This window comes from Rhinolophus ferrumequinum, chromosome 17 (genome assembly GCF_004115265.2).
Source record: "Rhinolophus ferrumequinum isolate MPI-CBG mRhiFer1 chromosome 17, mRhiFer1_v1.p, whole genome shotgun sequence".
In the NCBI taxonomy this organism is placed as follows: Eukaryota; Metazoa; Chordata; class Mammalia; order Chiroptera; family Rhinolophidae; genus Rhinolophus; species Rhinolophus ferrumequinum.
Window position 1 is genome coordinate 33,971,780 of NC_046300.1, and position 23,663 is coordinate 33,995,442.

Below are 23,663 nucleotides of genomic sequence, written 5' to 3' on the forward strand. Positions count from 1 at the left end.
TTTCCGTTTTTTCTGATTAAGTCCTAGTATTCCAAGATGACACATATTAGGCTTTCTTTAATATAGCCTCCACATCATTTAATCCTTCTTTTATAATTTCTATCATCTGCAGCTCTTTTGGCAGCATCCAGGATAAATTCTTCAGACACAGCTTCTAGTTTACTAATTCTCTCTTTAACCACGTCTAAGTACTTGTTGCCTATTCATTTACTTTTTGGTTTCAAAATTATATTTTTGTTTCTAGAAGCACCAGATAAAATCTTTTTCCTTTTATTCCTGGTAATTGCCTTTTCTATGCCTGTAATGTTGCCTTCACTGTGTACGTAAAACAAAATATTTCATAGGTAGCTCTTCTTCATTGCATCTGACAGTTCCAACCTCCACATCCCTTGAGGGCCCACGTCTGTTGTTGCTGTTGATGCCCACCATTGTGGCTTACCTTCTTCTGGGTTTGCTTATCTGCACCTGGGAGGTAATGCTTGATTTCAATCTTCCCCTTCCCTGCTGGTTCAGGTTGCCCCCAGAATCCCTGCTGCTCTAGTGGACCCCAAGAGTGAGGTCTTCGCTTCTTGGTTCCTGAGCCTTTGAGGCTCCAGTGATTCCTGCCCAGAATCCTGGTGTCTTGGCTAAGAAAGCCCCAACCTCACTGCCCTGGGAAATATTCTTCTTTATTTGCTTTTTTTCCCTACTCTACAGTGTGTGGGGTGGATATGGGGAGTCTCTGGAGGTTTCACATACCTCTTGTGATACTAAGAAAGCCTCAAAGATTGTTTCATATCTGATATGTAGTTGTGGGATGAAAGAGTTGTTCACCAAAGTGAATGAATATTTTTAACGGCACTGAAATGTACACTTAGAAATGGTTCAATGGTAAATTTTGTGTTATGTATTTTGTTACAATAAAGCAACAACAACAACAATCCCAACATTAAAAAGAAAAGTTTCAGGTAGGCAAATACATAGTTTGACTTACCTTATTATTTTCTTTCATTTAGAAATACTGTTGTCTTATTACTTACCTGTAACATAACACAGATCATGGAGCTATTGCTTCTGCTTTGTAATTTAATCAATAAGAACTATTCATAGAGTACTGGCAAGGGCTTCTAGAAAAATCGTTTTGACCTGCAGATGTTTGAAGCAGAAAAAAAATGCAATAAAATTTGTTTTAAGTGTGTATGTTAAAAACAGTTCTTCTCACTTTCAGAGAAAATAAGTTCTAGATCCAGTGGGAAGGTGCCTATAATATTTCAAGCGAATTATTAGCTTAGGTTGAGATTTCATAGAAGCAAAAACTCAAAAAAGAAAAACAAACAACCCAGCAACAGTGTAATGGAAGAAATAAGCTCATACTACCTGGATTTAAATCCCAGCTCCGTGACTTACTAGCTATGTGGCCTGGGGAAGTGACGTGAACTTTCTGTGCCTCTATTTTTTAATGTGTAAATGCAGCTGATTAAGACAGTGGTGCTCTGTGACATATCTGAGTAGTTAAGATTAAATGAATAATAAGCCGTAATGGGAGTAATAAGCGTTCAACACTTAGTTCAGAATAAAGCAAGACATTAAACCCATAGAAACCCCAAATCCGTGAATGAAAGAGTCCTGCAGTTATATAGACCCAGGATAGGAGGAAAAATACTGAGTAGTGAATCAGAGTGGAGAAGAGTGTTGTCAAAGCTCCACTCCCCCATAAGGACGGCTTCACAATGGTGCCTGAGAAAGACCTCAGCAGAAGGCTCAAGGTAAAGAGGTCACCAAACAAAAGCTCTTGGGTTTTCAATGTAAACACGTGGAAGAGTACATCCCAGCAGGTGGACCTGAGTGGTTGACGGCAACCCCCTTCAGAGCCTGTAGTGCATGGGCTGTGCACCCAGTCTGGGGTGGGGAGGGCAGCTGTGCCCCATGAGTCCTGCCAGGGGAAGCCTCCGTAATTCAGGTTGATCCTAGAAGACCACACATAGGTTTCTGGGCTAAGAACCAGACCTTTTACAAGGGAGAAGAAAAAGAATCCATTCCTTCCTCTATGCAGGAGGAACAGGAATATATATTGTGGCCGAATCTCCTCACAGGGAGGTCAAGTCAACTGAAACTCATGGTGTGGTGTGTGGTCTGGCCAAGTTGAGGGATTTTCTGGCCCCAGATCCAAGATGCACCCCCAGTCACCCCCACTCATCCCGGCTTAGGGGTGCCTTCCTAGAAGTGAGGGCTTCATTAGCATCTGGTCTGTTCGCTTTCAGGCAAATGAAGCCGATGCTGTGACGTTGGATGCAAGTTTGGTGTTTGAGGCTGGCCTGGCTCCCTACAACCTAAAGCCTGTAGTGGCAGAGAACTATGGGACAAAAGAAAGTAAGTTCTCCAGGGCCCAGGAGAGAGTTTGCGGCCCTGGTTCTCTCCTGGTGGATGCAGAGTTTTGTCTTGTTTAGGCAGGTAATGGAGATTAGATAGTGCTGAGCGTTCCCCATTGGGGAGTCAGTGGGGAATGAGCGGCCCTAAGGGCCACCACAAAGGCCTCTGGGGCTTTGGGCTGATTGAGGACTGGTGCTCCTGACACTGACCTTCTGAGCCAGGAAATGTGCTCTCTGAAGAATCAGAGCAGGCTGTGTGCAGCCTGACCCGAACCATTGCTGTCAGAGTTTATAGAGACGTCTTCCAAGAACCACAGATGCCACACACAGAAGAGAGCATACTGGAGCACACACTCAGAGCCCCAAATGCCTATGTCCCTTGTGACAGTAAACTGACTGTCCGTGGGCCCGTGTCAGGGAACAGGAAGTACTCAGAGCGAGTCAGAAATGTGGCCTTTATGCTCCAGCTCCATCTCCTGGTGGCTTTGGTTGGGAGGTACAGGCAGACATTCTGCAGGGCCAGGGAGCAGAATGCATTTCCGGTCCATGTGCACATGGCCCTCTTCTCCCTGTGATTGCCTGGAGGGTTGTCACGAATGGCCCCTCTGTGGTTCTTTCTTTCCCTGTGAGCCCGAGAAAGGGATTCTGATCCTTCCCTCTTTACGGGACATACATGTGTCCTTTAGGTCCCCTTCCCTGGTCAGGAGTGATGAGCCGTGTTTCCCTGTGGCCCAGGTTGAGCGTCTTCCATTGGCTCTGTGTCTTTGCAGATCCCGAAACCCGCTATTATGCCGTGGCCTTGGTGAAGAAGGGCAGCAACTTCCAGCTGAACCAGCTCCAAGGCAGGAAGTCCTGCCACACAGGCCTTCACAGATCCTCTGGCTGGAACATCCCCATCGGCACACTATACTGGCAATTGCCTGAGCCACGTGAACCTCTTGAGAAAGGTAAGCGGGCAGGAGGGCGAGTGTCTTCAGGCAGATGTCCCTTCTTTAGATGCCCGCACAAGCCACATGGCTGTCACTCAGACATGATCAGGTGACCGGGTGTGATGACTCTTGGGGTGGAGGTAGGCGTTACCCAGCTTTAAACTTGTCGGGTCTGCTGCACAGCAGCCCTTGGGAGGTGTCAGCTGTCTTCTTTTCTCAGCTCCCAACCCCCCAGCAGGGGCTCCTGAGGAGTGGGGAGAGGTCATCAGGCTGACAGAGGCTCAGCAGAGCCAAGATGGCTGGGCCCTGTTGCCCCCTCCCTGGGGTGCTTTCCTCTCTGTGGCTGGTGTGTTTCCGATTCTGCTGGGGCTTTCTCTGGTGGCCAGCCGCTGGCCCTGAGCTTGGCCTGCCCCTGTCCAGGCAGGTGTCCCATCTCCCAGGCATGGCTTCCAGGGCAGAACTCTCTCTGAGCTGTTCCAGTCTGACAATGCAGGGAGGGGAGCTGACAGCAACCTGCCACAGGCATTGGTTGGTGGGGATGATGGTGGAAGGCTAGAAGTTAACATGTGCCTTTTTGGAATCCCCTGATCTTAAAGAGGGGACACACATACTGGCAGGCGGGGACTGGCATCTGGTTTGTTCTGGTCACTCCCCGTTCAGCCTTGAGCCTGGGCGGGAGCCATTATTGCCTCTGGCCGGGCTGCCTCATGCTGTGTGTTCCATGTCTTTGTGCTGAGCAGCAGTGGCCAACTTCTTCGCGGGCAGCTGTGTCCCATGTGCAGATCAGACGGCCTTCCCCAAACTGTGTCAACTGTGTGTGGGGAAAGGGACAGACAAGTGTGCCTGCTCCACCCAGGAACCATACTTTGGCCCCGCCGGTGCCGTCAAGTGAGTGAAACTGGCCGCTGCTCCCATTGACTCTAAGGATGCAAAACTGAGGCACAGGAAGTAGACAGGGTTGGCCCAGACCACCTAGAACATCGTGTTCACACCCAGGGTCCTGAGTCCCTCCGTAGCCCCCCCTTGCTCCTCACCATCCCGAGGAGCTGTCTTCTGTGTGGGAGCCCCTCTTGTCTTCCCATTGCCTGGGGTCTGCCTATGTTAACCTCCTGGAGTCTCCTGGAGGGTTGGGGGGATAGACCAGTCTCTGGGACTCTGTGATGCACAGACACAGGCTTGGGCTCCGAGCTTAAAGGCCAGGACCGCCCAGCTTGCTTCTTTCAGCCTGAGCATCTCTCTGTGTCAGGGACATGTGCCTGCCTCTCCCCACCTCCCTTTCAACCCCCTGCCGCCACCTCTCTATTCTCCATGCTATGTAAGAGAAACGACCAGCACTCGAAACCAGAGCTAAAGTGACCAGGAATCCAAGGCTATCCAGAGTTTTTACCTTCCACGTTAAAGACTTTAAACCTTTATTAAAAAAAAAAAAATCGATAGCTTTTGGCTTCCTTTGAAGAGGAAGGTAAGGGTTCTACTTTTGCATCATCCCTCCCCAGAGTTGCCTGGGATGTGGCCTTACATGGCTCCTGCCTGCTTCTGTCTGGGTTTGGCTGTGGATGTTCAGAGGCCCCTCAGACAGGGCCATCACCTCTGTGAGGAGAGATGGAAGCCCAGGAAACTGTGGGCGAAGCCCTGTGGGCCTGTGACAGGGGCAGAACCTCAGAGGGGCTGCATGGGGTGGGGGGGGCAAGGCAGTGTCTCAGAGAGTGGCCTGACTACAGCTGTCCTGTTCCTCAGGTGTCTGCAAGATGGTGCGGGGGATGTGGGCTTCATGAGGCACGTGACGGTGTTAGGTAAGTGAGTGCTGGATGGAGGAAGAACCACGTGGGCCACACCCTTGGGAAGTGGGTTTTGCCTGAAAGTTTCCCTACACCTAGAGATGGGTAACAACAAGATCTTTCATGAAATAGAAGTTCTGTATAGAAAACATTGCTGTTATTTGTACATTGTTCAGTGCTCAATTTGTTCAGTCTATAAATTTCCTAAACAAATCTGAACATTTCAACATTATTTAACAATTAATGAAACAAAGTGAGTTTTAGTAATCAAATTCTCTTTGTCACTGAAATAACACTTTCAAATTTAATCACGTTCTACTGAATGCTTCATTATAAACGGCTCCTAAATGCTTCCAACACCTTAAGCAAACACACAAATTACCATATGATTTCAGAGCTTATTAGCACGTGTACAGTTAAATCTGTTGCAAAAGCGTTATCACCATGAACGAAAACATATTTCTCCTTTATTTCTATATTTTAAGAAAAAGCTTTCCAGAGTTTTGGGCAATTATCAGAAACAGAAAAACAAACAATAGTTTTTCAGACAAATTGAGGTTACAGATTTTGGGGTTTATAACTAATTAAATTTCTATCAGGTATAGAACATACTTGTATCATTCAAGATGTTTAAAACCAAATGTATATTCACTCTGTTAGGTTCACTTTAAAGTTAATATCTGCTACCCAAGGAAAATTTTAAGTCCTTACTCTTTCCATGGGCCTTAATTCCTCCTACTTCTTTCTCTAACACGAAATAGTTTTATGTGCTTTGTTCCCTTGTTCAGCCATTCACAATTTACTGTCCCTTCATTGCTACACGTTGACCTGGTTTGTTAGCATTTTGGCAATTGATGCATGTCTTATTATCAGTAATTTTAATTAGTGGGGTCGTCTGTGGGATGACCCAGGATGAAGCTGTTGCAAACAACTGTCATTGTAATTTCTTCTGGTTGCTCAAGTTACCACCGGTATGTCGGTGGGCAGCATCTTTTAACGCTCACCCTGCTGTATTTGAAAGCGTCCTCACTTACTGAAAACAACAGGTTGTCCCAGACCATCCTGATTTATCTTTGCTGAAAGTCACTTATCTGCTATTATATGAGCTCCCATATTACCTTCTAAGTAGAATTTGATGTGAGACTATCCACTGGGCTTTAGGGGTGCAAGTGTGTCGGTGGTGAGGGGCTGCCACCACTGGGGCCCTTGAGTGACTGAGGGGGAAAGGTTATTTCTGAAACTATTAGGTCATATCGATCCTTTTAATGTGATTCTAACATTACTAAATCGTTTAAAAGAATTTTAATATATGGATTTAAAATGTATTTTCTGTACAATATACCTAATTAAAATTATAACCATTGTCAAGAACTCTAATTGTACTCCACTTTCGATAAGACTTTATCAACCTCAAAGATCTTCTATAGGAGCTTGCTAGGGCTGCCATAACAAAGTACCACAAACTGGGTGGCTTAAGCCACAGAAATTCATTGTATCGTAGTGGTAGGGGCTAGAATTCCAAAATCAAGACGTTGTCCAAGTTGGTTCTGTCTGAAGGTTCTGAGGGAGAATCTGTTCCATGCCTTTCTCCCAGCTTCTGGTAGTTAGCTGGCAGGCTTTGGCATCCCTTGGCTTGTAGCCACATCACCCTAATGTCTGTCTTTCTTTTCACATGGCGTTCCTCCTGTGTGCATTGTCTGTCTGTGTCCAAATTTCCTGTTTATAAGGACACCAGTCATACTGGAGTAGGTCCCCACCCTGCTTCAGTATGACCTCATCTTCACTAATTCCATCTGCAATGACTACTTCCAGATAAGGTCACATTCTGAGGTCCTGGGGATCAGGACTTCAAAATATGAATTTGGGGGGACACAATTCAACCAAGACCACCTTCTATCGTGTTTCCCCTAACATAAGACCTAACCGGAAAATAAGCTCTAGCATGATTTTTCAGGATGCTCCTAATATAAAATAAACCCTACCGTATTTCCCCAAAAATAAGACCTGGTCTTATATTAATTTTTACGCCAAAAGACGCATTAGGGCTTGTTTTATATTACGAGCATCTTGAAAAATCATGCTAGTACTTATTTTCTGGTTAGGTTTTATTTTCGGAGAAACACGGTAGGAACTAGAAAAGGAAAAGCAAAGAGCTTGTTTGCCTTACAAGGTTTTCTGGTCCTTCTTGGTACCTGTAGGGTGCCCTGACTGGGTCCCTACACCTTGGTCTATCCCTCAACTCTTCCATCACCTTTCCCAGCAGGCTCTGCCCTCAGGGGAGTATTACAAATGGGCGACCCGGATTGTCCTAGCATGGCCATGTGTCAACCTCAGACTTGCTGAGAGTTTGATTAGTTACCTAACTGTCTGAACCTGTTTCCTCCTCTCTACGATGGGAGAGTCACATCACTGGCCTCTCCTGCCTGTTATGAGGATTAAATGACACACAGCATGGAGAGCCTTCAGCACAGTCTTTGTTGTGCTGGGAGTGCTCAGTAAATACTTGCTGTCACCTTTGCTGTTAGCAGAGCCCTAGAAATGAGGGGCAGTGGGAGGGCCCATGCCAAGCACGCCTCCCCACCCGTGTCCGTCTGCAGCGCAACCAGTCATTTCATCTCCCAAGGCCTCAGGCTCCTCATATGTAGAAAACATTTTTGGAAAGTATTGATTTTGAGTCCTCTTAGCGCTGTTAGAAGAATGATTAAAGAAGACAATTTAGGTGATGTACACAAAGTTTATGAACACTTCCGGAAGCAGGCAGTCTCCATGTGGAGAACTGCAAAATGGGAGGAAGGACAAAGGAAAAGAGACCAATAGAAAATACCTGATTGACTGGGGCCACAGAGTCCACCTTACGTGGGGTGCGAAGGAACAAAGAATTCCAAGCCAACCAGAGCTGGCTTGGTGTTTGAGGACTGGCGGGATACTGCATTTCTAGTCAAGCAGAGCGTTTACAGGGACGTGAAAGTTATCGAAGTTTCAGTTTGTTGACGTGGGACCCTGGACAGAAGCAGCTCCATCTTGGGCCTAGAAAGCTATCTCAACAAGGTCAAACAGTTTGGGATTCAGTGAGGAGGGGGGACCACAGCTGATGGCTCTGCCTGCAGTCAGTTGGCTCCTCTGGGCTTTCCTCCCCCAGAGAACCTGCCACACCAGGCTGACAGGGACCAGTATGAGCTGCTCTGCAAGGACAACACCCGGAAGCCAGTGGACAAATACGAGGAGTGCCACCTGTCCAGCGTCCCTTCCAATGCTGTGGTGGCCCGAAGTGTGGGTGGCAAGGAGGACCTGATCTGGGAGCTTCTCAGCCAGGCCCAGGTATCCCCATCCACCATCTCCTTTCTGGCTTAGCGGTCTCTGCTTGGATTTGGGGGCATTTTCCTTCATTCTCTTATAGCCACTCTACAAGTCCTTCTGGGTTCAGGACCCAGCAAGAACCATACTACACATCATCCTCTCCACTGAAAGCCACTCAGTCTGTGTATGTTATGGACAGTAGAGGCCATGAAATGCTCACCTGCCATCACGGACCCTGTGGGCCCAAGACTCTGCAGAAGTCCCTCACTGTCCCAAAGTGTTCTTTTCAGTTCTAAACTGGTCCTCAGGACGCAGTGCAGATGCCTGTCTTCCAAGAAGTGTCCCCCTATTATCCTTTTGGCATGTGATCCGCTCTCCTGACTTCCCTCAGTGGTAGGTACCCCTCCATTCTTCTCTCTGCCCTGAGTTGGTGGCAGTCTCTCTTGGCCAGGCCTCATTCAACACCCTGCCCCACCCCTGTCAGTGCTCTCTGCTCAGCATTGGGGGTTCACAGATGAACTACACAAAGTCCTGCCCTTGAGTTGCTCACAGACAGATGTGGACACATACAAATTCTTACCAGATGGGGTGGCATAACCTTGGAGACATGGATTATGTACTTTGTGGAGGTCAGAGAGACTGACTTACAGGATGTATCTGAGAAGATAACTGGGCCCTGGGGAATAAGCTGTGTGCACCCCAAAGAAGTGTGGGGGGTTGCCAGGAAAGACAGCAGGTGACATTTCATGCAGAACCACTGCAAAAGCACAAAGCAGACAGACCTTGGAAAGAGCGTGTGGGTAGGTGCTGTTTTCAGCTACAATCAGGAGCAGCTTTGGGCCAGCCGGTCAGCGGGAGTCATAGGCAAAACGTCCTTTGTTTTGCCAGAGTCCAGAGGGAGAAAGGAGTGCTTGAAATCCTTCAGTGGCAGGCCTGGGACGGGAGAGGAGCCCAGGACTCCTGACCCCCAACCTCGATGGCAGGGTGCTAGATCACCAGCTGCTCCAGGGTGAAGACCACTTGGGGTAATCAGATGGCCAGAACTGAGGCAGCCTTTCTCCGACTACCCTGTGGGGACATGGCATTGGAGAGGGGCAGCTGCCCTGCCCGTGGTGACCCCAAACCCTTTTGTACAGATGGGGGGGCAGCTCCTGGCAGTTTCCCTGAGTCCACACACAGCAGACAAGCTGGGATCTGAGCAAAGCATTCCCTAGAGAGAGACTTGAGACCCTCATGAGCCATACGGGCTGCAGAGGGCCTGAGCCACACACTCACAGGTGTTCACTCTTTTCTCCTTTTGGTTTTCCTTGTCTGGTTTTGGGGTTGTTTTCCCTTTGCCTCTCTATGCCAGCCTCCCTCCTTCACTGTTTCTTTTATCCTTTTAACAGGAAAATTTTGGAAAGGAGAAGTCAGCAGGATTCCAGCTCTTTGGCTCTCCTCACGGGAAGGACCTGATGTTTACAGATGCCGCTCATGGCTTTTTAAGAGTCCCACCTAAGATGGATGCCAAGCTGTACCTGGGATACAAGTATTTTGCTGCCACTCAGCATCTAAGGGGAGGTATGTAAGGTCCTGGGAGGGCAGCGGGGCAGGATAGGGGTCATGGAGGCTTTCCTAGTACCTGCAAGCATCATCTCATTCAGCCTTCACTGGCCTGCAGAGCCCAGAGGACCTACCCACTGCACTGGGTTAATGAGGGGGTTTTTGCTGAGCTGGGGAAAGGCCTAACTTACCCTCAGGTTCCAGACAACTTGAAGTAATGATGGTTCTGGTTTCTTTGTATTAACTAGAGTTGCCCTACCCAACAACAGGTCTATTTGGCAGGGAAATAGCCCATCCTGAACTGAAGTGGGAACGTGGCCTCTGCCACCATCAGGAGCAGAACTAGAATTTCACAGGGTTTTAATCCAGCTCTTGCCTTCCTCTCAATCCCTGCAGTTCATTTCTTCCTTCTTTCTCTCTTTTTTTCTTCCATTTAGTCACCCAACAGTTACTGTGGATCTACAAAAGCCACTGTGTGGGAGGTGGGCATACAGTGGTGAGCAAAGATATTGGGTGAGGGGAGAGCAAGCAGGCCCGCGCAGAACAGAACTCAGGCCTCCCAACCAGGAACACTCCCGGGTGGGAGAACCTAGTCCCGAAACCCCAGAAGGCCCTGAGCTGGGCTGGGCTCAGGGAGGCCTGGGGGGGGGGGGGGCGATGCCTGAGGAGGTGAGGTCAGGAGGGAAGGGATTTCCCTCCGCCTTCACTGCTGTTTCTCAGAACCGACTTCCTCATTTCTCCTGGAAGGCGATAGGCAGGAATGAGCGTCGATGTGGGCTTGAGACTCTGCTGCTGTCAGTGAGGGCCCCCTTGGGCAGCCCCTCTGCAACCAGTGGCACAGACACCCCCCCCCCCCACCCATCTTGGAGCTTCCTTTGGATCCCTGGGTCTTTTCTCCACCTGTCCTAGGTGCGGAAGAGCCCCAGAGGGTGCAGTGGTGCGCAGTGGGCCCCCAAGAGAGGGCCAAGTGTGACAACTGGAGTGCCGTGAGCGGTGGTGCCTTAAGGTGTACCTCGGAGGAGAGCGTGGAGGACTGCATCGCTGCCGTTGCCGTAAGGAGGGCCCTGCGTCCACAGCTGGGCTCGGACTCCCAGACACACGGCGCTTCCGCCGACTCTTCCCAGATATCTTCCCATCAGCTTCAAGGCTGACGTGCAACTGTTGTGGGCTGCCCACGGGCCCCTCCAGCTCAGGGCTGGGCAGAAACAAAAGAACCAGCCCAAGGCCCAGCCCCCTTTGGTGCTCAGCTCAGGTGACCAGGGAGCTCTGAGTGGTGTCCTGCCAGGACCTGCGGGAAGTGGAGTGAAATGCCAGGGTGAGATCAGTGCCCTTATGGATCGTGGAAGCAAATCAACCTTGTCAGTCCTTTGGTGGAAATTTTAATTTTTTTCCAGGTGATAAAAATATTACATGATGGAAGAGAAATGAAAAAGAAATGATATCATTCACAAATTCCTAACTCAGAGATTATCACCATGTAATTTTTGAGTTACGAAGTTGTCACTAACATTACATTTCTCTATCAACAGGTAATACTTTTGTGATTAGAAAAAATATATTTGTAAGTAAAACACTGAAAATTTGACAAACTTAGGAGACACACAGTCTTTCTTAGGAAAGGAGATCCTAAGGAGATCTTGGTAAACCTCCCTGGGACCAACCCGTAAGATTAAGATCTTGCAGTTTATAGTCTCCTAAATTTGTCAACTATAAGGAGTAAATGAATTTGAGTGCTCATAACATTGCCTGGCATATAGTAAGCAGTCAATAAATGTTAACTATTCTTATCATTACTTAAAGTTTTGAGCACAGTTGATGCACCTTCTTTAAAATGATTTTAGTGGCTGCATAATAGTCCACCAAGTATTTCTGCCTCAATCTGTTTAAACAATTTCTAAATGTCTATATTTGAATTATTTCCAAATTCTTTTCTATTATAGATAATATGGGAGGGAAGATACTGTTCTTTAACCGTCACTACTTCTTAGTATGTCTTTAATTGCAGCTAATATTTGTGGAGTTACTATATGCCAAGCATGTTTATGACCTCTTAACTTGTATTAACTCATTTAACCCTCACGATAAGCCTATCAGGGAGATTTTTCACTAGTTTATGAATGAAACCAATGTGTGTAGAGTAATATTTAGGGATGTGTCCTTTGGAGTAGTCAGATCCTGGAGGCTGTGTGGCATAGTGGTTATGAGCAGAAGCTAAGGAATTAAACTACCTTAGGTTAAGTCTTAGTGACCATCTATTGGACAAATTGTTTAATCCTCTCTGCTTCAGTTTACTAATGTATAAAACAAGGAAAATTATAGTATGTACCTTGTTGGAGTTTGTGAGGAATACATGAGGTAATCACTGCAAAGTATTTAGAAAAGGTCCTGGCACATAGTAAGGGCTTGGCAAGTTTTTCCTCCTATAGTTACTGCTGTCTTAAATAACAGATTTCTAGAAAGGCACTTAACAGGTCAAAAGCAAAGAATGCGTATGTGTCTCTGTGGTTTTTTTTTTTTTTTACTCAATGACCTTACCTATGACTGTAGGTATACATTTTTCGCTCTATTGGAAAAATTCATTGATTAAAATTGTAAGTTAATCATTGCAGGCATACCTTGTTTTATTGTGCTTTGCTTTATTGTGCTTTTAAATATTGGGTTTTTTATAGATTAAAGGCAAGATCCTCCACCAGCAAAAAGATTACGACTCACTGAAGGCTCAGATGAGGGTTAGCAATTTTTAGCAATATAGTGTTTTTTAATTAAGGTATGTGCATTGTCTTTCAGACATAATGGTATTGCACACTTGATAGACTATACCATAGTGTAAACATAACTTTTACATGCAGTGGGAAACCAAAAAATTCATGTGACTCACTTTATTGTGATATTAGATTTATTGCAATATTCAATTTATTGTGGTAGTCTGGAACCAAGCTGCAATATCTCCAAGGTATGCCTGTAATGAATTATTTAAGTAGATGTGCCAGGGCTCTGAGTATAATGCTAATGGGGTTATGGGAACAGAATTGAATTCTGCCATGGGAACAGGTTAATGCAGCCTTTGAGTCTGGCCATGTGGATCGCTGAGTGACAATGGAACAGTGTAAGCATAGTGAGGGCATGTCCAGCAGTCAGCTTGGATCTCAAGAGATGATACAGAGATGGCCAGGAACCAGGACCTGGGTTGGGCTCTTGCTCCTGGGTCAACAGGCCAAATGCATGTCTAGTTTTCTAAACCCATGTTTATGTGGCAGAAGCTTTGGGTGATGCATGCTTTGGTTAATCACAAGGACATGTGACATGAAGCCAAAGAGATGGAAACCTCAGAGGGTCAGTGAGATGGGGTAACAGCCTCACTGTTGTGCTATTGATTTGTTTCTTACTTCAGAAAGGAGAAGCTGACGCCATGAGCTTAGATGGAGGATTTATCTACACAGCGGGCAAGTGTGGTCTGGTGCCTGTCCTGGCCGAGAACTACAGTACGTAGAGGGAAATATCTCTGTCTGTTTTGTTCCATCTGGGCTGTGGAGTTAAAAATATGAGGAAAGAATTTAGTTCATTTAGTTCAAATCTGTCATGAAACTGTTGAGGTAATAATAATAATAATAACTATTGTTGAAGTATAGGAAGCTAGTAGGTAACTTCTGCCTTCCCCAGTGTCAGAACCAATTAAGCTATAGACACAGGAGCTAGACAAAAAGAGATCAAAATAACACCTTTATTACTGAAATAGTGATATGGGAGGGCATGGTGTAGAGCTGGCCGCAGGGCTTGCCAAGGTGCCCACTAATTCAGGAGAACAGATCTGTTGGCTTACCCCAGGGCTGAGGGCAGAGGAAAACATAGGTGAGATGCTCTAAATCACCTCTCCCCACTCTCTTCAATAAAGAAAGAAGGGACTGAGAGACATGTCCCTAAATCCTTTTGCCAAATTTACTAATCCAAAATTAACTCACGCCAGCTGCACTAGAAGACTGAGGGGTGGGGCCACAATGTCCCTTTAGTGGGGATCCATCCACATGAAAAAATAAAGCCGGGGAAAAAAGGATTTTACCAATATCATTTGTTAAACACCTCATCTGTTAGGCAATGAGTGAGAATCCATACATTATCCCTAAACACAAAACCCCTGTGTGAAGCAAATATGTCCTTTTTACAGATGTAAAAACTAAGGCTTAGAGAAGTTAAATGATATGTCCAAGGTAGAATAAAGACTGCATCCAGGTCTTTCTGAATCCATGGACTGGTTCTTTCCCCTTCGACTTAGCAAGAATATAAGTGACTGCCGACCACAGTCCAGAGCTCTGAAGGGCAGAAAGATGTTGGGATGACTTGAATCACACAGCAAATGCAAAAGGATCTTTGTCAAGACCTTTGGTGGGCTCTGTCCCCCTTCAAAGGGCATCTTGTTTTCTTTCTCTGCATATGTCTGAGTACCGGGGAGATTGTGGGATGGAACCTGATGTTCAGATGGCAACGATGAGGGGAAAGGTGGTAAGATGGGACTGCAGGATCTTAGCTTGTTGATGACCAATGATAAACTGCTTAGCTGGTGTTTCTCCTCAGTTATTCTTAACTGTTGTGATTGAGAAGCTCAGAGCTTTCAATTGAGTAATGTGAGAATTTCATGCCATGCACTGCGATTGTTTTTCTTTTTAGTGCCTAGCGATGGCAGCAGGGAGCTTGGGTCTAAGTGTGTGAAAACACCCGTGGAAGGTGAGTCAGACTCAGTAACACTGGGGCTCAAAGGTAAAGGCCCATTCTTGGGAAAAGGGTGAGGAGAGCCTTAAAAATGAACAAAAGTTACTAGAGTTGTGGAAAAAAAATGGGGAGGAGGACGAAGGGAAAGAGGAGGAGATGCCACAGTTAACCGTTAAGAAGCAAATCTGTTACGAAGCTGTAGGAATAACTACTACTTGGAGGGCACTTTACAGTCCGTAAAGGATTCCTGCTTGCACTATTCCCGTTTGTTCTTCTCAGTGATCCGGTAGTACGTGGGCATCATTGTCCCATGTTATGTAGCTGGGGAAACTGAGGCTCAGGGACTGTGACTTGAGCAGGGCCACATAGCCAGGAAGTGACTGTACCTGGACTTGAAAAGAGGAGACGTCACTGAAAACCCCCGTGCTCTTCCTGACCAACCACACTGCTCCTTGTCACATGCTGCCTGCCCGTTTGTGCACGAAGGTCAACACGGGACAAGAGCCTCGCCCTGACATTTCTGGGGCCAGCCTGCTAAGGGAGATGAGGAAAAATGGAATCAACCCTTCAGCTTTTAGCCGGCTGGGTTTCAGTAGCAGGGGAGTCGACCTCATCTTTAGAATAGGAGACCAGGTGACAAGTTCTCCCATCTGTGTCTGTCCCTGAAAGACCTAATCTTGGGCAGTAGGTAGAGCACTGGTTCTCTATCTGGTGCAGTGCCTGGACCAGCTGCATCAGCGCCACCTAGGATTTGTTGGAAATGAAAATGCTCGGGCCCCACCCCAGATCCACTGAGTCAGCCTCAGGGATGGAGGACCGCTGCTCTGTGTTAACACAGAGGTGGTTCCCTGCAGCTGGTTCTGCTGCACATTAAGGTTTGAAAGCAACTCCGAGGGAGAATCTTGAGAGAAAAACAGGTACTCATTTGGGTTTGGAGTTTCTTTTTTCATTTTTTGAATTAAAATTTTTTTATGAAAGTATAGTTGGCATACACCATTATATTCGTTTCAGGTGTATAACATAGTGAGTTGACATTTATCTATCTCGGCCATGTGCTCACCACACTAAGTCTAGTCCCCATCTGTGACCGTGCAAAGTTACTGCACTATTATTGACTCTATTCCCCTTCACCTTTTCATGCATCGCTCCACTCCACTCCCTTCTGGCAACCATCAGTTTGTTCTTTGTTTCTGTGAGTCTGTTTTTGTTTTGTTTAGCTTCTTTGTGTTTGGTTTTTTTAAAATTCCACATGTAAGTGAAATCATGCAGTGTTTATCTTCTTCTTCTGACTTACTTCACTTAGCACAATATCCTCTAGGTCCATCCATGTTGTAACTCAGAGATGTAACCTTAAAAAAGAAGTCATTAAAGCTCTTTCTTTTGGACTTCTAGTCAACAGAAATATTTAACGAGGTACACACGCATGTGCACAAAGATTTATATAGATATGTGGTTTGTAATAGGAAAAAATGGGTCTCAGTGTAAATGCGCTCCAGTAGCGGGATTATTTAAAATATAATACTGCCGTGCAGTGAGGCGTAACTTAGAGTGAGCCAATACATAGAATGAGAGAGCTATATCTATTTCTACTGCAGCAAAAAGGTATGCACAATATATCATTGGAAAAGAAGAAACTAAGAACCGATAGCAGGATTCAAGTGAAAAAGTATGAAGTGTGTGCGTAAATATTTGTGAATGTATGTATGTAGACATATCTTGAGCAGTAGTGACAGTCTGTTTGGCCCAGTACCTGTAATGACAGTTTTTTCAGGGTCTTCTGCTAGAGTGAGGGGAGGAGTTCAAGCTATTCCCTGTCCTTGGAGAGAGTAGCTGGCAGGGGCTGGCTGCAGCAGCTCTAGAATACATTTTTCGAGGGCCCTGGAGCTACTAAAATTGCATCTCGGTATCTCCTTTGCAAGGTTACTACGTTGTGGCAGTGGTAAAGAAATCAGATGCCGACCTCACCTGGAATTCTCTTCGAGGCAAGAAGTCCTGCCATACTGCAGTGGGCACTTCTGCCGGCTGGAACATCCCCATGGGTTTAATATACAACCAAACCGGGTCCTGTAAATTTGGTAAGTGTGTTCTGGGAAGTGGTGTGGCCACCCATTCCTTGGGCCTGTGCCTGTGTAGGGGAGGAATTCAGGTCAGTGAATGGCATTAAAGGGTGTGGCCAAGGGCTGGCCACACATTGTGGGCGAGTGTCACATCTCCTTGAGCATGTCCTCCCCTTTCTCCTCACCTCCTTGCTTCCAAGGGAGTGGATCGGCCCAAAGGGCCCAAAGATCTCAGAAAAATACCTTATTCTCTTTTTTTAATTAAGTGTACTGGAGTGACATTGGTTAGTAAAATTATATAGGTTTCAAGTGTACAATTCTGTAATACATTATCTGTATGTTGCATTGTGTGTTCACCACCCAGAGTCAGCTCTGCTTCCATCACCGTATATTTGACCCTCTTTAACCTCTTCTACCTCCTCCTCCCCCCTTATGCTCTGCTAACCACTAAACTGTTGCCTCCGTCTATGAGTTTTTGTTCATTTGTCTTATTCATTTCTTTGTTTTATGCCCCACATATGAGTGAAATCGTGGTTCTCGACTTTTTCTGTCTGACTTATTTTGGTTAGCACAATAATCTCAAGATCTATCCATGTTGTTGCAAATGGCACTATTTCATCTTATGGCTGAGGAGTATTCCATTGTATATATGTACCACATCTTCTTTATCCAATTGTCTATCAAGGGACACTTCTGTTGTTTCCACGTCTTGGCCACCATGAATAATGCTGCAGTGAACATAGGGGTACATATATCTTTACAGATAAATGTTTTCAGATTTTTTGGGTAGATATCCAGAAGAAGAATTGCTGGGTCATATGGTAATTCTATTCTTAATTTTTTTTGAGGAACCTTCATACTGTTTTCCACAGTGGCTGTACCAATTTATATTCCCACAGCAGTGTATGAAGGTTCCTTTTTCTCCACAACCTCCCCAACACTTGTTATTATTTGTCTTATTGATGATAGCCATTCTAACTGGGGTGAGGTGGTATCTCATTATGGCTTTGATTTGAAATTCCCTAATAGCTAGTGAAGTTGAGCATCTTTTCATATATCTGTTGGCGGTTTGTATGGCTTTTTGGGAGAAGTGTACCTTATTCTTTATGTTTTGCAGCTGGCTCAGGGAAGAAGCCTGGGGTGGCAAAGCAAGAGTGGGGTGTGTGTGTGTGTGTGTGTGTGTGTGTGTGTGTATTGTTTTCCCATATAAACTGTTTTTTTAAATTGAAAACCTTGACTGCTTTATCATTCAGTTTCATTCTCATCTCTCTTAGATTCCCATATGAGTCATTTCAGCAACTCTCTCGCCAATACCTACCTGCTCCCCTGCTTTCCCCAGCCATCTGACAAATGCCAGCCCTGTGTGAACCCCATTACCTGTTCTGCTCTCCCTTTGCTCTTGAGCAGCTGAACATGGCTGGAGAACATCACAGGGCAAAGTAGTTCATTCAACTGCAAATGCTCCAGCTGCTGTCCTTCGTGGGCCCCTGGCACTCAGGGGCACCCCCAGTGTTTCTCTGCTGCACACCCCCACACTTCCCAATAATTATCCTAATGTCCTGATTGTCCACACACCTCTGTCCCACACCCATCTACCACTGTTTCTCAGCGGATGATCTCATCTGCACCTTCAAGAGACAATTAAGATCACTAGACAGGGTCCCCCTCAACATCCCACACCAGCCCTGTGACCTCCTGATGCTGCATCCGCTCAGCCTCCCTCCACAGCCCAGCCAGTCCCTCTAGCTGCACTCGGTGTGGGCCCTGCTCTTGCTCCCCTTCTCAGAGCCTCACACCCTCGGGTCCTACTTCTCCCTCTAGTATATCCAACAATTTCTTTCAACATGTCAGCATACCCAACATCTTCCATCTTTAGAAATCCTCACTCTCCCAACATTGTCCTCCAGCTCCTGCCTTCTTTCTCCTCCTCTTAACTGTCAGACTTTGTAAAAGCATGGTCAGAACCACTCACCTCCCACTCACTGCTCCACTCTTTGCCCTTTGGCTTTCTGCATCATCCCTCAGGAAGAACTCTGGTCAAGGCCACCAAGACCTCCAAGTTGCTTAACTGGAAGGACGTACTTCAGTCCTTTTCCCCATGACCTCTTTCTTCAAATCGCCTTAAAACACTATTTCCTGGCTTTCGTGAAAACACACTGGCTTGGTTTTTTCTCCTATCCCTACAAAGTCCCCCTTTCCCAACCTGGTTAATAAATGTTTGAGTTGCTTAAAGCAACTTTTTTCCCCACTCCAAGCTCAGTCCCCAAGCACTCACAACCATGCCTGCAGCCTCAAATACCATCTAAAACAATATTGTACATACAAAGATACGTACACAGCAAGCACTGGATAAATGTTTGCTGCTATCTCTATTATTGATATCATGTCTGTATGTTGATAATGTCCAGTTTTATACCTACCACAGATCTCTCCTTGACCTCCAGACTTGTATGTTTGAACTGCCTATTTGACGTTACCTATTAGGTATCTCAAAAGCACACTAAGCTCAACCTGTCCAAATGGAATGCATCTCTGCTGAGCCCGGTCCTGCTCCCGAGCTGCCTAGCTTGGTGAAGGAGCCCACAGTCCATACAGCTGCCCCAGCTGGAAACCTGGGAGCTGCCATCCTCCACACACCCATCCGTCACCAGTGATGTCAGTTTCTCCCACCTCTACCTATGTCCCGCCCCTTTGTGCTACTCTAGTCCAAAATGTCCTCATCTCCCCTTGACTATTACAGTAGCCAGCTGCATGAACCCCACATCTGCCCTGGATTCCATCCACCTTGTTGCCATACCATTCTTTGCAAAGTGCAGATGTGACTATATCCCGCCTACTACCCCTGGTCCAGCACTGTTTAACGCCCTTCAGAAGCTCCCTATTGCTCTAAGGGTAAAGAACAAAATTTACACAAAGGTGTAGGAGGTGTGGTCTGGCCCTGGCCCTTCCCCACTCACTCTTGCTGTGGGTGGTCCAGCCCCAGTGACCTGCATTAAGCTCCCTGCAGTTTGTCCCCCACCTCCAGCTTGTCCCCCACCTCCAGCCCTGGTGCTAGGCCTTTGCCGGTGCTGCTTTCTTCGCCCTTCACTTGGGTCATTCCTGTTCATTCTTCATCCCTTGGCTTGAGGCCTCTTCTTGACTCCCATGTCTGCCCCTGGTTCCATTATCTGCAGCTTGTGGAACCAGATTCTTTCCCCCCAGAGCAAGGGGGGAAATGAATTCACTATGTGGTTACTTGAGTCATGACTGTCACCCCACAGACTTGGGCTCCAGGAGGCTGGGTCCTCACCCCAGTGCCCTAGAGCCCAGCACAGAGCGTGGTGGCTGGGCCTCTCAGGCCCCTTCTTGGATGTGGAGTCATGAGGGCAGACTTTTTAAAGAAGGACAGGGCAGCAGAAGTCAGAAGGCATGGGGGACAGGTTCCACCAGCCAGGACTTCCAATTTTGTCCACTCTTTCAGGATTAAATCTGTGTCTGCCCTTCCTGGGCTGGGATAGAGTGGACTTTTGTGAGCACAGGCCCTTGTCCCAACTTCAGCCAGTCCTGCTTTACTTTGCTTCAGCTACAACCTTTTTTTTTTTATTATTCTATAAGGTTCTTATTTCAAATAATATCGTACCAAATACCTGAATGTGTCTTTACATCATTCAGGCAATTCTAGAACAAAATCTGCAGCTTTCTCGCTAACACAGGCATGAAGAGTTGACTTCCTGTTTCCTCCTGCACAGATGAATTCTTCAGTCAGAGCTGTGCCCCTGGTTCTGATCCAGAGTCCAGCCTGTGTGCTCTGTGCGGCGGAGGCAGCAACCCAGCCCACACGTGTGCTCCCCTCAGCCAGGAGCGGTACTACGGCTCCAGTGGGGCGTTCAGGCGAGTAGTGGCTGTCACCACCTTTCTCTTTGGCACCAACCCCTTGAACTTCCTGCCTTTCCACCTTTTTCATCATCCCAGCATCTGGGTGCTGCATTTAGGAGGAGCCAGAATTTGGAAACAACTGCAAATTCCCAGTGGTTCCAAGAACTCAAGTGCAGCCCATTGCTGGAGCACTCTCCTGCAGACCCAGCTAAGTCAGGACACCTGGGGAAAGGCAAGATGCTGGGTGCAGGGTCACAACCCTGGTTTTACTTTTGCTCCTTTCTCTGTGTGATTGTGGACAAGTCACGGAAACTTTCAGAGCCCCAGCTTCAAATCAAAATTTACGTTCCTGTCCAACTGTCTCTTCAAAACTCCAGATGAAACTCCAGAGTCATATATCCAACTGCCTATTGGGCATCCCACTTGGATTTCCAATCACCATCTCAGATTTAAATGTACCAAATTGAGCTTCTGTAATTTCACATACTCCCACCCAAGTGAGTACCCATTGTAGTTGTCTCCGTTTCGGTTAAAGGCAACTCCGTTTTTCCTTTTGGAAAAAAGTCAGAACCTTGGTGTGTGTTGTCTATATCAACAGAGCATCACACTTCTCTGCTTCAAGCCCTCCAGTAATTTACCGTTTCACACAGAGTAAGGGTCAGGGTCCTTCTTGACCTACAAGGCGCCTTTGTGAGCTCATCCCCTGCATCTTTCCACCGGCTCTCTCTGCTCCAGCCATGTTGGCATCCCAGCTGTTCCTTGAAGACACCAGGCACACTCCTGCCTCAGGACCTTTGCACCTATTCTTATTTCATCTGGAGTGCTCTTCCACCTCATAACATCATGGCTAATTCCTTCATTATCTTTAGGGTTTCTCAGGGAAGTCTTTCTTGGCCACTCTATAATTTCTCTCTCTCTCTCTTTCACACACACACACACACACACACACACACACACACACGCACCAATACTTTATGTCCCCCTTTCTTACTTTATGTTTTCTTTAGCACTTATCACTCTCTAGAATACTACACATTTTGTGTACTTATCTTGTTCAACAAAATGTATAAAGACTCCTTCAATTGCTAGTGAAAACCCCCATCTTACGCCAAGGGGGATATTTTAACAGGTGCTCTGGGAGCTTCCTCCTTGTAGGGACTGAGACCTGAGCCTCAGGAGCTGGTTAAGATACTTTATGGTGAAGGTTGCCAGACAAAATTCAGGATATCCAGTTAAATTAGAATTCTAGATAAACAATGAATGAGTTTCTAGTATAAAGGGACCCACTCTGCTTCTCTTGTCTCTCTTTCTCCTTCTGCCCATCTGCTTCGTTTTCTCTTTTCCTGCAGGGTGGTTTTCTCTGTTTCTCAGTCTACAGGCAGGAAATGTGTGTGGCCCAGTCTAGGTGAAAGCTTCCTGCTCACACAACTCACAATGCAGTGAAGTTGCACTGTAAAGTGGTAGCTTCTTCCATTGTGACCAGGGTGATTGAGGGGGATGAGGGTAGAGGGAGTCAGTTCTCAAAAAAGTATTAAAGCTTGGTAGACCAAACAAGAGCCAAGAATTTTTAAATAAAATTATACACCAGTAATTTGTTTTCCTAGATATAAAAAATCACATTATAATACAATATAAGACTACAATACTGTGATCAATGCAGGCTGGTTTATGTGCATGAATGAAGAATAAATCAATGGAAGAGAACAGACTTCCCAGACAGATGCATGAACATATTATATTTGGTCTACAACAAAGATGATAACATTCCAAATCACTGGGGAAAGGAAGAACTTCAGAGATCAAATAACATGAACATGCAAACTGGTCGCTGGCTCTGGTGACTCTGGTGGGAGCAGATGCAGTAGTGAGTCAGTCCCATGGGCTGAATGGCAGGGGTCAGTGAGGGTGGGGTGAAGGGTGCTGGCAATAAGTGCAGTGATGCCTTTTCGGTGTTTGGCTGACTGGGGGAGAGAGGCATCTCTCTCTCACAATGCTGAGGGCAGTGTGGCATCGACACGGGGCCTCGTGAACAGGGAGAGGAGCCAATTATATACAGAAACAGGACAAGTATAGTGGAAAGTGCCTGAGAATGTGAGCAGGGATGGGATGCACAGCACCCGGACACTTTCGCTGGGAGGGAGACCTTCCTTCTTTCTTTGTACCCGGAGGACAGGAGAAAAGCATTGGAGACTTGGGCTGGCAGATTTGGCGGAGGGATGCTGAAAGAAAGCCCAGTAATGATTTCTGAGCTTTCCCTGGGAAGCAGGAGCACATGCGGGAGTGTTGGGAAGTGTATGTGGAGAGACAGAGGTTTGCGGGAAGTGGAAAGACGTTTTTGAAGCCATTGCTCTATAGAGCGGGGAGGTGGCTCTTGAGCAGTGGTTCCCCCACTAGAGCACAAATCAGAATCTCCTGGAAGGCTTGTTAAAACATAAACCACTGGGCCCCACCCCCGGAAATTTCTGATCCAGTAGAGTCTGAGGTGGGACCCAAGAATATGCATTTCTAACAAGTCCCCAGCTGATGTCAATGCTGCTGATCCCACCGCAAAGTTTGAGAACCACAGGGCTAGAGGACAGAAAGGAAAACAGGAATAGCCAGGTCAAGTTCATGATCAGAAAGGTCTCTGGTCTACCTCAGTGCCTAGGTACAGATACATCCGAGGCAGATGATAATGCTCCTTCAGTTCTGGGATTGTATGAAGACGGGGCTAAAGGAAAGAAATAGTGTGAGGGAGAGAAATAGCTCTGGGGGAGGCGGGGTGATCCCCTCTCAGTATCTCTCCTTCCCACTCCTATTGATGCTTCTCACTGGTCTGACCTTTGCCATGCAGGTGTCTGGTTGAGAAGGGAGACGTGGCCTTTGTGAAGCACCCCACGGTCCTGCAGAACACTGACGGTACGTGCCTCTGCTGTCCTTTCCTCCATCGGAAAAATCTGAGTCTCTCACAGGACATCACCGCTCAGCGAGGCAACCTAGGGAGTTTATTAAGTCTGTCAAACTCCAGTGACTTTCGCCCGAACATTTTTTACTTAGGGAATGAGAAAATCCTCACGTCTGGTCAGACTCAACAGGATCGGTTGTCACATTGGCCTTCAAGCAGCTGACAGACATGCGGGGGATCGCAGTCTGTCTGTGAGGGCCCGGCTCCCT

At 46.7% G+C, this 23,663-nt stretch overlaps 1 protein-coding gene across 1 annotated transcript in view; it reads left to right on the forward strand.

The window, feature by feature from the left end:
* The window catches only part of LOC117037206 (inhibitor of carbonic anhydrase-like), a 37,691-nt gene that overhangs the window by 10,941 nt on the left and 3,087 nt on the right, over positions 1-23,663 (forward strand). Inside the window, exons 3-14 of the mRNA XM_033133010.1 lie at positions 2,241-2,349; positions 3,119-3,295; positions 4,018-4,165; positions 5,015-5,070; positions 8,195-8,373; positions 9,741-9,912; positions 10,804-10,946; positions 13,286-13,376; positions 14,557-14,613; positions 16,518-16,673; positions 20,384-20,525; positions 23,344-23,408. Of these exons, the coding sequence (XP_032988901.1) occupies positions 2,241-2,349; positions 3,119-3,295; positions 4,018-4,165; positions 5,015-5,070; positions 8,195-8,373; positions 9,741-9,912; positions 10,804-10,946; positions 13,286-13,376; positions 14,557-14,613; positions 16,518-16,673; positions 20,384-20,525; positions 23,344-23,408 (1,495 nt within the window). The remainder of the gene's footprint in view (positions 1-2,240; positions 2,350-3,118; positions 3,296-4,017; positions 4,166-5,014; positions 5,071-8,194; positions 8,374-9,740; positions 9,913-10,803; positions 10,947-13,285; positions 13,377-14,556; positions 14,614-16,517; positions 16,674-20,383; positions 20,526-23,343; positions 23,409-23,663) is intronic.